Below are 16,056 nucleotides of genomic sequence, written 5' to 3' on the forward strand. Positions count from 1 at the left end.
CTATGATACAACCATCAAATCTGGGGGTTAACTGCTGACCAGGAAGTCAACTAAACCAAACATTAAATTGATTCCTACATTTTTTTCTTATGTTCTTACTCTACTGTGAATCCTCAAATGGTTTTTTACATCTATGAGAAAAGAGTACAATAACATATGCTTTCTTTGTCTGGAAGAATACAGCTTTAACAATACAACACTTGAGGAAATGTCACTGCACCATTCATGAAATGGTTACTCCTCTAACCATAGCTCAAGGTTGTGAAAGTTGTGAAATGGAAAGTATCCACCATCTAAGACATAACTGAAACGTCCAAGAGGTCAGGCAGCAGAACAGAGAGGAAAAAATACTTTGCTGGAACTGGAAGATTCCGGAATGGAATGGGAAATATGAAAAATAATGATGGAAATGGTCAGCAGGTGAGGCAATATCCGTGGAGATAAAAACCTGAGTTCGCATTGCAGGTTCCTTGCATAAACTGGAACGGATTGATTACTTAAAATAAGTTAATTCACTTTGAGGCGTAAATGCTGTGACATGCCCCGCTGAAAAACAACCTTGAGCTTACTTTGGGCTTCAGTGAAACAGTATAAGAAACCAAAGACAGAGGTCAAATTGGGAGTGCAATGGAAAATTAAGGCAACAGGCAAGTTGGAAGCTCTGAGTCATCCTTCAGGATGAAACTGAGGTGCAAAGCAGTCTCACAATTTATGTTTGGGTTTTCTTCAATGTAGAGGATATCACAACATCTGCACCACATGCACATGGAGGTTTACATGCACCTAGGAACAGCTTTTGGGCCATTATATGGTGAGAAGGAAGAGGATAAATAATGTTCTTATTATTGCATTTATACCAATATGCCTCTCCAGAAATGCTGCAGCACCTGCTTTTTTGTAATTAATAGTTGTCTTTACAAATGGCAATGGAGTCACAAGCACCTAAATTAGTGAATGGCCATGTAGTTTCCAATACCTGTAGGTGTTTTAAACACAGCCTGCTGCAATCTACAGTGAACAACTTTTTCAGTTCAACATTTACGAAAAACAAATAAGGCAGTTGACCAAAACACCACTTACCTGCCCAAAATCTCTAGAAGTTCTGCAATCCCATTATGGTGCTCAGTTTCATAAATAAACCTAAATAAAAAAGATATTAAAAAAACACTCAGATATCGGCACAGGAGAAGGGCCATCAATGCATGTTCCTTAGTCCGTTTTAGAAAAATCTATTGGTTTAATGCTACACTCCCGCAGTCTTTCAAAATGCTCCTTTTCAAATATGTCTGAGATTGCAATTAGATGTAAACTAGACTAAGTGCGACCCGTTGGGTCCCAGTCACACGGGTGATCTGGTCCCCCAACGCAACCCATTCCCCAACGCAATATTCCATCACTCACCTGTTCCCCCAATGCAACCTGTTCCCCCATAGCAATATTCCACCACTCATCCATAGCCCCTAACTGCGCAGGCACAGCTCATTTCCCCTCATCCCCCAGCACTCACCCCCCCTCTTCCTCATGTGTGGGAGGAGAGGAGGGGAGGCGGGTGTGCGGTGGGAGAGGTGGAGTGGGGTGGGCAGGGGGTGGGAGGGGAAGAGAGAGCGTGGGGTGGGGTGGGATGGGGGGGGGGGGGGGAGCGTGCAGTGGGGAGAGGGGGTGTGTGGGAGGGGGGGTGTGTATGTGTCTCGCCCCAGCTGCAGAATGCAGAATGTCCCATTTCTACAGAATATATACAAATGGATTAAGAAGATACTGTAGATGCTGGAATCCTGCGCAAATTTTGGAGGAACACAGTAAGTCAGGTAGCATCTATGGAGTGAATGGACAGATATTTCAGGTCAGGGCCATACTCTAGACCCTTCTTCGGACTCCAAATGTCATCTGCCCATTCCCTCTACAGATGCTGCCTGTCCCACTGAATTCCTCCAGTATTTTGTTTTTGCTCTATGTACAAGTGGATCTATAGCATAGATACAAAACTGGCATAGAAGGTTGCTAGAGTCATCTGTAGAAAATCTTGAGTCATGAAAGCTTTAAAAATGTAAAAATCTACTATTTTATCCAACCCAGCTCACTTCAGTGTCAGTATTTTTTTGTGATGGAACGATATACCAATATCTTTAAAAAGTTAAATATTAAATTTTTAGTTGTTTTTAAATTTTAGGAACATGTGTCAAAAATCAAATGCTGGAAATGTGCCAAAAGACCAATACCTTGGCCTCAGACCTAGTGCTGGGAAATGAGAGCCCCTACATGGATACTGCTACATAATTCGTTGGGTGGATTGGCACTCTGGTCTGTGAAATTCACTGCCACGTTGACTGAAGCTGATATCGATTAAAAAGCCTTTCCCAAGCGTGAAGGACATGTTCCAACAAATAGATGTTGAACAGGAAATGTGAAATTGTCACATCTCTGGAGTTTATATGACCTGCTCTTCCACTTGTAGGTTTATGCTGAGAGTAAAACATATAGCACAAGAAGAAACAGTCATTCAGCCCAAATGACGCACGTCAGTTCCTTGAAAGAGCAATGCAATAATCACAGTCTCATGCCCTTTCACTATTCTGCAACTTCGCAAGTCATTTTGCGATGCCCATTTGCAATTTATGCCCAAATTGCTTCCCTCAATCTCTCAGACTACACATTTAGAATTCAAAATACAGCAAAACTGATTTTCTCGCACCCTTGGATTTAATAGTCTGAAGTGTGGAATTTCAGGCTTTTAGTTGCTATTCCTATCACTATTCCAATACTCTCCTATTCATCTCCTAATGATATTATATGGTAGTCTAATACATTTCCAGTGGGCTCCAGTGTGTTCAAGGGACAGAGGAAATGGAGCCCAAGAAGCTTGTGAAATAGACCGCGTGAGTCAGATGTTGAAACATCAGGAGCTTCTAACAATGGTATAGCATATTATCACAGTTTCACCATATAACTTCACTGTTTAAAAAGGGAGCAAGACAAAAGAAAGGAAATTATATGCCGGATAGCCTGACTTCAGCGGTTGATAGGATTTTAGAGTCCGTTAAGGACGTGGTAAAATAGGCTGATGTCACCATTGTTTTGTTAAGGGAAGATCTTGCCTGATAAATCTATTGGAATTTTTTAAGGAAGTAAATAGCAGGATAGACATAGGAGAGTTGGTGGATGTTATTTACTTGGATTTTCAGAGGCCTTTGATAAGGTACTGCACATGAGCCTGCTAAACAAGATATGAACCCATGGTATTAGGGACAAGGTACTAGCATGGATGGAAGATTGGTTGGCAGAAGGCAAAGAGTGGGAATAATGGGGCCTTTTCTGGTTGGCTGCTAGTGACTAGTGATGTTCGGCAGGGGTCGGTGTTAGGTCCGCTACTTTTTTACGTTAGATGTTAATGACCTGGATGATGGAATTGACGGCTTTGTGGCCAAGCTTGCGGACTGTAGAAAGACAGGTGGAGGGGCAGGTAGTGTTGAGGTCTGCAGAAAGTCCTGGACAGGTTGGGAGAGGGGGCAAAGAACTAGAATATAAATGCAAGGGTGTAATGCTGAGACTTCATAAGGTACTGGTCAGACCACATTTGAAATATTTGGGGCAGTTTTGGGTCCCATATCTGAGGAAGAAGCATATGAGGAGCTTTTGATGGCTCTGGGCCTGTACTCGCTGCAGTTCAGAGGATGAAAATTAAAACCTACCAAATAATGAAAGGCCTAAGAGTGGATGTGGAGAGTATTTTTTCAGTAGTGAGAGAATCTAGGACCAGAGGGCACAGCCTCAGAACAAAAGGACGTATCTTTAGAGTAAAGATGATGAGGCATTTCTTTAGCCAGAAGGTGGTGAATCTGTGGAACTCATTGCCATACATGGCTGTGGAAGCCAAGTCATTGGGTATTTTTTAATTGGAGATTGATAAGCTCTTGATTAGTAAGTGTCAAAGGTCATGGGGAGAAGGCAGGAAAATGGGCCTGTGAAGGAAAAATAGCTCAGCCATGATCGAATGGTGGAGGAGACTCAATGGGCCGAATGGCCTAATTCTGCTCTATGTCTTATGATCTGTGACTTCCTACTGGGGCCCAGCTGGACACTTCTTCAAGATTAGATTTATAAAAAACTATAGAATGCATTGCAGATTTATTATTACCCATACAAGCCCTTCTCCATTCTTCCTGAAAGCAATGTCACATACAATTACCTGTAAAAGATATTATTGATTTGTCTTCGGATGTAAGCCCTTAAGCCCAGGAATTTGCCATAGATTCTGTGAAGAATTGTCTTCAGGAAATCTCTCTCCCTTGGATCTTCGCTATCAAACAATTCCAGTAACTGTTGAGGGAAATCAAAGAAAAAAACCTGATTGATTTGGACTCTATGAGCAATACACATACTTTGGGACATATCTCAGTGTTTTCAAGTGTAACGTAAGCATCTACACACATTTGCTTAATTCTTGTTCCAAAACTATATTTTGATTTATTATCCTTGATTTTTAGCCACTTGACATGAACACTGAATCGAACTCTAAACCTGAGGAACATTCTGAAATTATTTTGTTCTGCTTTGAAGTTAATTTACTCCAAGTACAAAATGTTGCGGTTCATAGTCAATCAATGAGCTGTCTATCCGAATGCAGACCAACTGAAGCATTACATGTTCTGTGCAATCAATTTGAACCGCTCTAAAACCGGGAATATTTTGGTTGCTTACTACCAACACATTGTCTCTACAGCTGGTTCTTTCAGAACTTTGGGAAGAATAGCATAAGGTCACACAACACGGAAACAAGCCCTTCAACCTACCATAGAGCAACCATCAGGCATCCTTTTACAATAATAATGAATGAATACAATTGTATCAGCACCCATTTATAATAATATTATATCAACGCAATTCTATTTCCTTTATACCCTTAATGTTCACCATTCACCTACATAATTGGGGCAATTGACAGCTGTTAATTAATTTACCAATCCGCACCTTTAGGATGTGTAAGGAAAGCAGAGCACCTGGGAGAAACCCACAGTCACAGAGAGAACTTTCAAAATAGCATTGGAGGTCAGTATGGAACCCTACTCACTGGAGCTGTGACCTAGTGCTCGATTGGCTGTACCACAGACACAGGTCATTTGTTTGAATGGGTGACGTTTCGGGTCGAGACCCTTCTGATCAATCTGAAACATTCAGTTTCTCACTCCCCAGATGCTGCCTGACTTGCCAAGAGTTGCAGTCAGTTTTAAAATATTCCTGTTTGCAGCTGGAATGCTTCATGTGCCCTCTGCGGTGAAGGCAGACATCCAAAACCTCAGCAATTGCTTTCTCCTCCAATGCAATTTCTTCTATCTCACTTTCTAAGAAATCCAAATGTACCCTTGATCCCCTCAGTATTGCTAATTTACTCATTTTTTTTCGTTGTTATTGTTTCCTCCTTTGCTGCTTAATTCTAAATCCTTCCAATACTCAGGTTTACAACAACATATGCTTCTCCTTATAAACCACTACGTGTCTGTTCGCTAGGAGCTCGCATGTCTCAATACTACATTAAATGTCTTTTGTTCCTCATTTCTTGCCAAAAGTAATTTAATTTAGCCACAGGGTTTTTGAATCTGTGGAATTCATTGCCATGGATGTCAGTGTAGGCTGTCATTGGGTATTTAAAAAGCAGAGATTGATAGTTTCTTGATTAGTAAGAGTGTCAAAGGTTACGGGGAGAAGGCAGGAGAATGGCGTTGAGGGGGAAAAATGGTTCAGCCATGGTTGAATGGTGGAGCAAACTCGATGGGCCGAGTGGCCTAAATTCGCTCCTACGTCTTATGAACTTATAATTTCCCAACTGGATTTAAACAGTATAACCTTCATACCTATGTAATTGTATTTTAATACTCAAGTATCAGTCTTAATTTCTTCCTCCAGTTTTTCCTGAGAAAAATATTTGAAGGGCCTATTGTTGCAAGCTCAGTGTTAGAGTCAATTGGTCAACATTTCTTATTGTTTAGCCCCAAAATGTTTCAAGATCCTGGGATGAAACAGTAACTTACTCAGATGCTTTCCAACATGCATATCAATATGAATAATCAATCACTGACATTTATTCCCAATTATGTACCATACTTGGAATGACCTGCTAAAGTGCACTATTTTTAATGGCAGAGCTTTTCTGGTTCATTGGATTTGGTCAGCATGTCATTCTCGATGCTCTGAATTTATATTACAGCTAGTTATTAGATAGCTAGTATGATCCTTCCTTATTGTGTCTGTCTATAGCTCCGCAACACCCAATAGATTATCCCAATTAGCACCATGCTATTTGTAAAAGGTTCTTAGGCCCCTTTCGGTCGTGGCTGACCATGGGTGCTCCAGGGTGCTATTCCCTATATGGAGGACGCCTGTGCGTGACTTTGTTTAATGTGGGGAGACTGGTGCACAGACAGCCACCACACGGTCCTTGACAGATCTAGGTCAGGATCCAGTGGCATGGAGTCCAAGACGACCGGAGACCCTTTCCTGCTGCAGCCTTCATCTGCCTTCCCAGCCGTTGTGATGTTCCACTAACGTCAGCCATTGTCCTCCGCCTGTTCCACCGTTGAGGTCTTGGTTGGATTACTCTTTGTCAGAGACCTCCCCCTCGACCTTACTGTCAAGGGGGGCCTTACCAGGAGCATAGCTCCAGACGGCATCGCTCTCAGGATCTCAGGTCCACACAAGCTTCTCCACCACGACAAGGTGACAATCCACGGAGAAGCGTTCTCCGTTAGAGGTTCAGGAAATTACATATTACCACCCAACTATGTATCACTTGGCTACCAAGCTAGCTCTACTCCTTTGTGCAAGGCAGTGGATGTACTCACCGACAGGACAAACTTCTGGTCTACATACTTCTTTGCTACATTTGGTTGGAAATCAGCACACTCAAGGAATCGCAGGAAAAATTCATAGACGAGCTGGAAAGAGGAGGAGCAAGAAATAATATAAACGGAGCTTTCCATGGTTTAAATACAGCAATATCAATGAGAAGCAGAGGTAAGGCAGTTGGACCGTTGAACCTGCTATATAATTTAATAAGATTATAGCTGGCCTAATTGTAACCTCAACTCCATATTACAACAATAAACTCACCTTGAAACCTTAACTTTCAACTCCCTTTTCTATCTACTCAACTAACTTACTCAACAATCAAAGATACTGCTTTCACAGCACTTTGAGGAAAAGATTCAAGAACTCTCAACCCTCTGACCAAAAAAATGATCCTGTCTATCTTGAATAGGCAATCTCTTCAAGAGGAAATATCCATCCTTCATATACTACAGGATCTTACATGTTTCAATAAAGTTCCGCCTCTTCTAAATTCCCATGAATATGTCGAGCTCGCCAACTCCTCTGCACGAGACAACCTTTCTCTTTGTTAAACTTTCTGTGAACTGCTTCCAACATATTAACATCCTGCTTGAAATAGAGAGGTTGATACTCTACACAAAATTCCAGGGATGAACACCCTATATAATTTCATTGGCTAAAGTGAATGTTGTGACAAAGATATTGTGATTCTGCACTGGGATGTAAATAGATTAGTGATTAGATAAAAAATTAACAAAATTAGTTTAATATCAGTAGGATGAATCAAAAGACAGATGTTAATAAGACTCCAAATGAGTGAAGATCCAGGTGTTCTTATGCATGAATCACAAAACGTTATCAGGCAAATCCAATAGGTAGTTAAGAAGTCAAATGGCAAGTTGGTCCATATTGCAAATAGGTTATCGTTTAAGAATAGGTAGGTTTTATTAAGTTGTACAGGGTGCTGATGAGGCCACACAGCGAATTACCAAGCAACTTTTCTGGATCCCTTACCGACAATAGGATCTAGCAATACGGAAGCCCACCCAAATGACATTAGGCTCATTTCTGGTATGAGAGTTGTCCTATAGAGAGGCTGGACAGTTTGGTCTGTATTCTTTGGAGATTACAAGAATGAAGTGTGACTTTATTTAAACATATAAGATCCTAACGGGTATTAATAGGGTAGATATGTCGTCTTCAGTGGACAAAGCTGCAAAATAAGCAGCCGGTCATTTAAAACCAAGATGAATTAGTGATCTTATGATCACTTGATGGACAGAAATATCCTGACCCTGCAGCACACAGGTACAGTAAGGAAGTAATCCGGAAGCACTGGGCAGGTTTATTGTGCCCTCAAATGTGGTCATTGGTGCAGCCTCGAAGTAAGAATGAAGCACTATGACTCACACAACCCCCCAACTTCATCACATTTAAAAATTACCCAGATGAACACTTAAAGTGCTAAACCTATAAGTTTATGAGCACAGCTAGGAAGTAAATAAAAGTAAAATTTGGTTGGCACAGTCACAGGGAAAAGTTATTCGATGCTATAAATCTCTATGATTAGGTCTTTCAACATTTCTACATATTAGGTTAGGCTAGCCACAGAAAGACTTGTGTTCTTTCAGAACCAGTTGTGCTTGAACAATTACATCCCAAAGGTGAAATGACGTCCACTGATCTACCTTTCTGTTAAGACCAATGCTGAATATTGATGTAAAAAAAAAAAATCACATGTTGAGGGGATCTGTGTAACGTCTAGCACCCTAAAACTAGAGAATATTTTCTAAATTGTCAATTTCTGCAATCCTGCCACTCACATCCTTGCATTATGTCACATGAATCTTCCCCTTCTCCCTACTGCACTCCACAAATAAGCCATAGTAAACACCTCTGGCCATCACAAATTTCCCCAGTAGTGCACCTTACCTGTAGATGTGGCCAAGCAGCTTCAAGTGTGGGTTCATCTTCCTCGGGATCAAATTCTGCCCCAGTGGGGTTAGACGAAGGCGGCAATGTCCTGAATAGGTTTATTGAAAACTGTGGACGCAAACATTTTATGGTCAAAGAGGTAATTGCACATGCTAAAAAGAAAACAATGCGGCAAGTGGACAACTCAGTCAGGGTTAGACAAACAGGCAACAGTTCCGACATTTCCTGACTTTTGAAACCTTTTATTTGTCAAACAATCAGCTTTACATTAAACTTACTATTTTAAGTCCCCTCATTATTTGATAACCCATCCCAAAACAAGTTATATATTTATTACTAGGCATCTCAGAACATAACATTGTAAAAGGGCCCAGGATGGTTTCTTGTTTATCTTTTGGGGATCAACTGAACCAGAAATCAAGAGACATGATGGGGAAATGAGAGGAAAGGAAGTAGTGAGGTGACCGGACAATACTTTAAATAAGCATTACACAGGTTCAAACAGTCCTGACACATTTTAGGCACAGGTCATAGCTTCCTACAGATAGTTAGAGAAAATAGAAAACAATTATAAATTACTGGTATAAGTTCTACAGGATGTGATTTTTGAAATAGCCAGGTAATTAACAGGATTCTAGGGACCAGAACACATAAAACAAATGCATCTGTGTAGGATCAAAGGATAAAGATCTGAGGGAATAAAGATACACAGATCAACAAAATTAATAAAGGCTAGATAAAAAGCAGATAAGAATTAATTTCTAGAGACGTTTTCACTTGCTGACTAGACTAGAAACCTTTTGATCATGACATTGGTTAGAATGTTACCCGCAAGGAATAGTTACCACAAGCAAATAGCATAGATGACAAATGAGTGCTCGGGCTCTTCTCCCCCTTCTATTCCTTTGATCCCGTCTCTCCCCACAGTCCCACGTCATGCTGTGTTTCCAGTATCCATTCTGAACTTTCCCTCTCTGATCCTGAGTCTTCAGAGACATTCACCCCTACACCCCTTCATCCTAATCTCTATAAATTCCAAGGCTAACAAGATGCTCAACTTTTCTTCTGCTGTCCTCACCTCTGTGCCCATTTCTTTGGCCATGTATCTTTCCCACAGATTGACATTTTCTCTCTTTTTCTGATCCACATACATTCCTCCCTTCTCACCACTTATACTCTCCACATCTACTCACTGCTTCCAAAATTGTACCGTCTCAATTTATCCAATCCACTTAACTTCTAACCTGAATTTACCCTGAATTTGGAGGACGTAGTGAAGTCTAGGCCCAACAATGTTACCAAACCCGCTGTCATTCAGGTGATGGTATCATCAATGAACTGACTATTTATTCACAGAACACACTTGTATGGCACCTCAAAAAAATCCCTGGACCCACAGGGATAACCTCTTAACATCTGGCCAATATCTCTTAGAAAGTCGTAGAGCATATTTCATCTGGAGATTATCCCTCTACAACCCACAGCCTCAGTTCCCAACCAATTCTGTCTCCTCCCCAAAGACAGTCTTGGAAGGTCCCTTCTTTCAACCTGCTCATGCCCCACATTACTTGCTACTTTGACTATTCTTTCTCCCCTTGTCCAGTGGGAGCACCTATGACACCTGATGTATTTTGCCATTTTGGCAGTTTCCTTATTCAAATCGCTAATGTTCAACATGGACATCGATATATCACTGACACACAGCAGGATGGTTTGTGGGCCATTTGCATCTTTCTTGAACAGGGGCCCAACCAGTCTTTCTCCTCCAGCAGCATCTTTTTGTGTTCAATCTCACCTTGAACAACATCTTAATGAAGCTCATGAAACAGGTTATTTAATTCTCTTTGCGATACATGAGCAGAGGGTTGTTATTTCAGTCCTTCTCAGCCCCCTCTCACGTGTCTCCTTTTGTACATTGATATTGGTATTGCTTCCTGTACTCATACATAATTTAAATGCTTCATTACTTTTGCTGCATTTTCCACCCAATTCTAACTTTCACCTGGTTCATCTCTGACTCTTCCTTTCCTTTGCAAAATACCCTGTTCAAAGCGCAAGATTGACCCCAATCTTCAAGTTGCTTGTCATACAAATTCTCTAACATAAAATGCTGGAAATATTCAGCAGGTCAGGCCACATCTGTGGAAAGAGAAACAGAGTTAACATTCCAGGTCAAAGACCTTTTTGACAGAACTGGAAAGGAGATGAAATAAGCTTGAGAGAGCTGGAGAGTGGAGGGAGGCAGATGTCTGTGATGGGGTAAAAATGGAGTACCCAAGGGAATAAGTTGGAAACAATGTTATTTAGTCAATGAGTGGATGGGAACAGTCAGAAAGTGAGAACACATTCCGAAGAATGTTACAATGAGGCCCAATGCAAGCTTAGGAAACACTATCTCAACGTTTTATCTGGGCACACTGCAGCCTTCCACTAATATTGAATTCTACAACATCAGGTAACTTTATTTTTCTGCCCCTATTGGTTGTCCTACTGCGATATAGGCTTGGCCAGTTTACTTGCTCAGTACCAAAGGCTTGGTTGGGGCAGAATTTATGAGGTGTATCCACAAGAGTTTTTTGAAACAGAACGTGAATAATCCAACCCGAGGGGGAAACATACTGGACCTTGTGTTGGGTAATGAGCCCGACTAAGTGACTGGTGTTACTGTGGAAGAGCATTTTGGGAATAGTGATCACAACTCCATAAGTTTTAAGATGGTTTTTAATAGGGAGAAACCTGAAACTTGCGTGGAGGTACTAAATTGGAACAAGGCATATTATTAAACAAGAGCTCGGGAGCATACACTGGGATCAGTTGTTATTGGGTTGGTCCACATCTAACATGTGAGAGTCGTTTCAAAGCCATTTGATCAAAGTTGGAAATTGGCATATTCCACGAAGCAAGAGCAATAAGGATGGCAAAATAAGGGAACTTTGGATGGCCAGAGAAGTTACAAATTTGGTCAAATAGACAAAGGAAGCACATGCAAGATTTAAGAGGATGGAATAAAACACGGTCTTTGAGGAATATAAAGAAAGAAGGAAAGAACTCAAGTGGGTGATTAGAAAGGCCAAAAGGGACCACGAGTTAGCTCTGGCGAGTAGAATTATAGAAAATCCCAAAGCTTTTTATATCTATATTAAAAATAAGAGGGTAACCGGGAAGAAGGTTTGAAGGAGGGAATTTGTGCTTGTGAGGTAAGTGATTAACTAAACGAGTACTTTGCATCTGTTTTCACCAAGGAGAAGCATGTGGAGGACGAGATCAGAATATTAATATGCAAAGATAGCTTGAGGTTAAGGAGGAGGAAATATTGGGGCTCTTGAACAGCTTTAAGTGAATAATTCCAAGGACCTGATGGAATCTATCCCATGTTATTGAGAGGGGCAAAAGAGGAGATTGCAGGAATCTTCATGACTATCTTTGCGTCTTCCTTTGCCACAGGTGAGGTCCCGGAGGACTGGAGAGCAACTAACGTTGTTAATGTATGTAATAAAGTAGTAGAGAGAATCCAGGGAATTATAGGCCAGTAAGTCTCACGTCATTTGTAGGTAAGCTATTGGAGAGGATTCTCCGGGATAGGATTTATTCCCATTTGGAAGGCAATGGGTTAATTAGGAACAGTCAGCATGACTTTGTACATGGCAGGTTGTCTTACTTACTTGATTGAGTTACTTAAGGTGGTGATGAAGGTGATGAATGAGTGTAGGGCGGTCGATGCTGTCTACATGGATTTTAGTAAGGCATTTGATAAAGTACCCCTTGGTTGGCTGATCCAGAAATTCAAGATGCACGGGATTAACAGTGACTTGGTCGTGTGGATTCAGAACTGGCTTACTGATAGAAGATAAAGGGTTGTGGTGGAAGGACAATATTCAGGCTGGAGGTCTGTGACCAGTAGTTCCGCAGGGATCTATGCTGGGACGACAGCCTTTTGTCATGTATATAAATTGCTTGGATGTAAACATACACGGGTTGGTTAGTACGTTTGCAGATGACACCAGGAATGCTGGGGTCACGGACGGTGAGGAAGCCTGTCAAAGTATACAACGGAATATAGATCAGCTACAGCAATCGGTGTAGAAATGGTAGATGATGTTTAATTCAATTAAGTGTGAGGTGTTGCACTTTGGGAGGTCGAATGTAAGGGGAAAATATACAGTTAATGGGAAGTCCCTAGAACAGCATTGATGTACAGAGATAAGGGTTCCAAGTCCATAGCTTCCTGAGAGTGGCAACACAAATAGATAGAATGGTAAAGAACACACATAGAGTAATATGCTTGCTTTCATCGATCGGGGCATTGAATGTGAGAGCCAGGAAGTCGTATTACAGCCTTATAGGACTTTGATTAGGCTGCATTTGGAGGATTGTTTCACCACATTGAAGGAAGGATGAAGAGGCTTTGGAGAGGGTGCATGAGGTTTACCAGAATCCAGGTGTTAGCTATAATGAGATGTTGGACAAACTTGGATTATTTTCTCTGAAACGTCACAAGTTGAGGGGGAACATGACTGACAGATAGAATTATAAGACACATAGATAGGGTTGACGGTCAGAATCTTTCTCCCAGGATGAAATATCAAAGACAAGTGGTCATAGCTTTAGGTGAGGGGGTCAAAGTTTGCCAGGGGTGGTGTGGAGGCAGATACGTTAGTGGCATTTAAGAGGCTTTTAGATAGGCACATAGACATGCAGGGAATAAGAGGATGAGGATCACAAGCAGGCAGAGGAGATTTATTTAACTTGGCATCATGTCTGGCATGGATATTGTGGGCCCATGGGCCTATTCTGTTGTTGGACTGTTCCTTGTTTAACGACTCCCATTCACTCATTGACCAGATATCCTTGTTTAAATATTATCCTGATGACCACCCTAATGAGAGACATCATCCCTCTCCCACCTGCCCTGCAGCTTAAAAAGCTTCATTTTTTTTCCTTCCCAGTTCTAACAAATGCCCTCAATCTGAAATAGTAATTCTAATTCTCTTCCCACGGACCTGGCCTGACCTGCTGAGAATTTCCAGCATTTTCTCTTTTTATTATCTGAAGCATTTTTGATTTTCATACATAATGCTCTATCCTGTTCACACTATAACTCTCAATCCCATTTACACTTTTCCAAAAAAGCTAACACATGCACAGAGGACACCATTTTATCTTTTGGCATCGTAACATAGATCTCTGGATTCAAGTCTTTCCAGAATACAACCGGCCCCATAGCAGAAGTGTCCACGAGCTAATTCTGCTACCACCACCATTATTGCAACAAGTGATGGCTCCCACTGATTGCCGCCGGAAGCTAGCATCCTTTTCAAAACGGACGATGACAGCGACATCAACATTTGATAAATTGGAAGATGGACACGAAAGAAGAATACTTCAGAACTGGTCTCTTTAACTGTCCCTTTTCACCTCTTCTACATATCATCCCTACAGCTATCCTAGCTTCACTGTATCAGATATTTATTTTATCCTATTCATTCCGCTCCCACTCTCTCTGTAACTTCAAAGTAACTTGTTTTCTCTTTCCTAGTCTGACCAGGTCTTTGAGTCTAAGCATGACCACTGCTTCTCTTTCTGCAGATGCTACCTGACTAGCAGAGTCTTCCAGCAATTTTTGTCTTTATTTTGGCTATAATTTGTTAACTTAGAATGTTTGCTTGTGTAAAATTTAGTCCAATTCTAACAATGTGCCGCTCCTCCAAGGTATGAAAATCTAAAGTAAGAGTTACTGCACTGCTGGTTTACTTCCATCTCAGTGGAAAGCAAATAAAGATTTCTGGAATTCACATGCCGCACTATATGAGTAGCTCAGAATACAACTTAAATCTTCAAAAGTCAGAGGGGTAGCAGGCTGTCAGCTGGAGCAGAACTTGGAGCTTGAGGCAATAGTTGATGTCGCTGCAGTCTATTCACCAAGTGGAGTGTTTCACAGACAGCGCATTTCTGGAGGTGACAGCACTGCTGCTCAAAGCAATGCACATAGGGGGCTTCTGGAGGACATAAAAAGAGCAGATAATGTGGAACTCCCCCCCCCCCCCCCCCCCCATATGAATTCTTCTCTCTGACTCAGTTGGTTCAAATTATTAGTAGAGATAATTATTAATAGGCAATTGGTCTTCACAGGGATTTGAGCCAAAGTCATGATTATCACAGAGCTGGGAGGAGAAATGTCAAAGTTCCAGGGGATTAGATGGCTTTTGAATGTGCAATTAATTTTAAGGTGGTAAAATGCCTCAATGGTTGTCAGGTCAACAATGACACTGAACAGCTGTAATATATTCTGAAGGGAGAGGGTTAAAATATAGAGGCCAGATCATACTGGTACCAACAACAGGCAGAGGAAAGAATAAGGCTGATATCCAGATATGAGGAAAAGAGACCATGAAGCAGGATCTCAGTGGTAATCTCCAGATTACTTACCATGCCACTTGCCACTAAATATAGGACAGTAATTGAAGTTGTGAGGGGTGGAGGGTCTAGTTTCTGGGAGCGTTGGGAAATGCGAAGGTCAGATGGGGTGCAGCTGAATTGACCTGGGATCAATATTTTCCCTCAGATTTATCGGGGAACTATTGGGGAGGCTTTAACCCAGCTGGACATAGAGATAGGATGACAAGTCTAAACTGGAAGTGGAAGGGAGAAAATTAGAGGCTGGAAGATACAGTAAATAAATTGACTAAATGCATTAAGTTTAAAGAACTTGGAGAACAAGCTGAAGGCAATAATAAGGCACACAAAAGTCTATGTGAACAATTACTGAAAAATAGCTTATGGAAATGCAGACTTGCCTAGTTATAGGTTTTCAGAAGCGATAGAAAGGGAGATTAACAAACAAAAATGTGGGAGCTTGTGGGAATTTTTAAAGTAACAGCTGTGAGAACAGTTTATATATTTGGATCAAATGAAGGTCAAATCACTTTGGGAAAAAAAGGGCAATTACACTGGATGTTGAGTACTATACATCTCCGTACCATTGAGAGGAAATTGAAGAGCAAATTTGCATGAAAGTTTTTAAAAGTTCAAATGCATGAAAACAGTCATAATGAAGCATTTCAATTACAATAATAGGAACTAAAATTGTTCATGTAAACAATACCTAAATACTCTTAGCCTGCATGTAGCACCTCCAACATAGGAGGAGAAATTCTGAATTTAATTTCAGTGAGTGAAACTAGGCAGGTGAAAAGATTTATTAATGGAGAGCATTTCTGAGGTAGTAACCATAATTCAGTTTGATTTTATCTACATTTCTAAAATCATGACTATATAAAAGAAAGAAATGGCCTAACCCGGTGT

At 41.0% G+C, this 16,056-nt stretch overlaps 1 protein-coding gene across 1 annotated transcript in view; it reads right to left on the reverse strand.

Moving 5' to 3' along the window:
* The window catches only part of ppp2r5d (protein phosphatase 2 regulatory subunit B'delta), an 83,585-nt gene that overhangs the window by 22,373 nt on the left and 45,156 nt on the right, over positions 1–16,056 (reverse strand). The window contains exons 5-8 of the mRNA XM_033020622.1: positions 8,752–8,862; positions 6,834–6,926; positions 4,184–4,314; positions 1,081–1,140 (exon numbers count right to left, since the gene is read on the reverse strand). Of these exons, the coding sequence (XP_032876513.1) occupies positions 1,081–1,140; positions 4,184–4,314; positions 6,834–6,926; positions 8,752–8,862 (395 nt within the window). The remainder of the gene's footprint in view (positions 1–1,080; positions 1,141–4,183; positions 4,315–6,833; positions 6,927–8,751; positions 8,863–16,056) is intronic.

This window comes from Amblyraja radiata, chromosome 5, assembly GCF_010909765.2.
Source record: "Amblyraja radiata isolate CabotCenter1 chromosome 5, sAmbRad1.1.pri, whole genome shotgun sequence".
Taxonomy (NCBI): Eukaryota; Metazoa; Chordata; class Chondrichthyes; order Rajiformes; family Rajidae; genus Amblyraja; species Amblyraja radiata.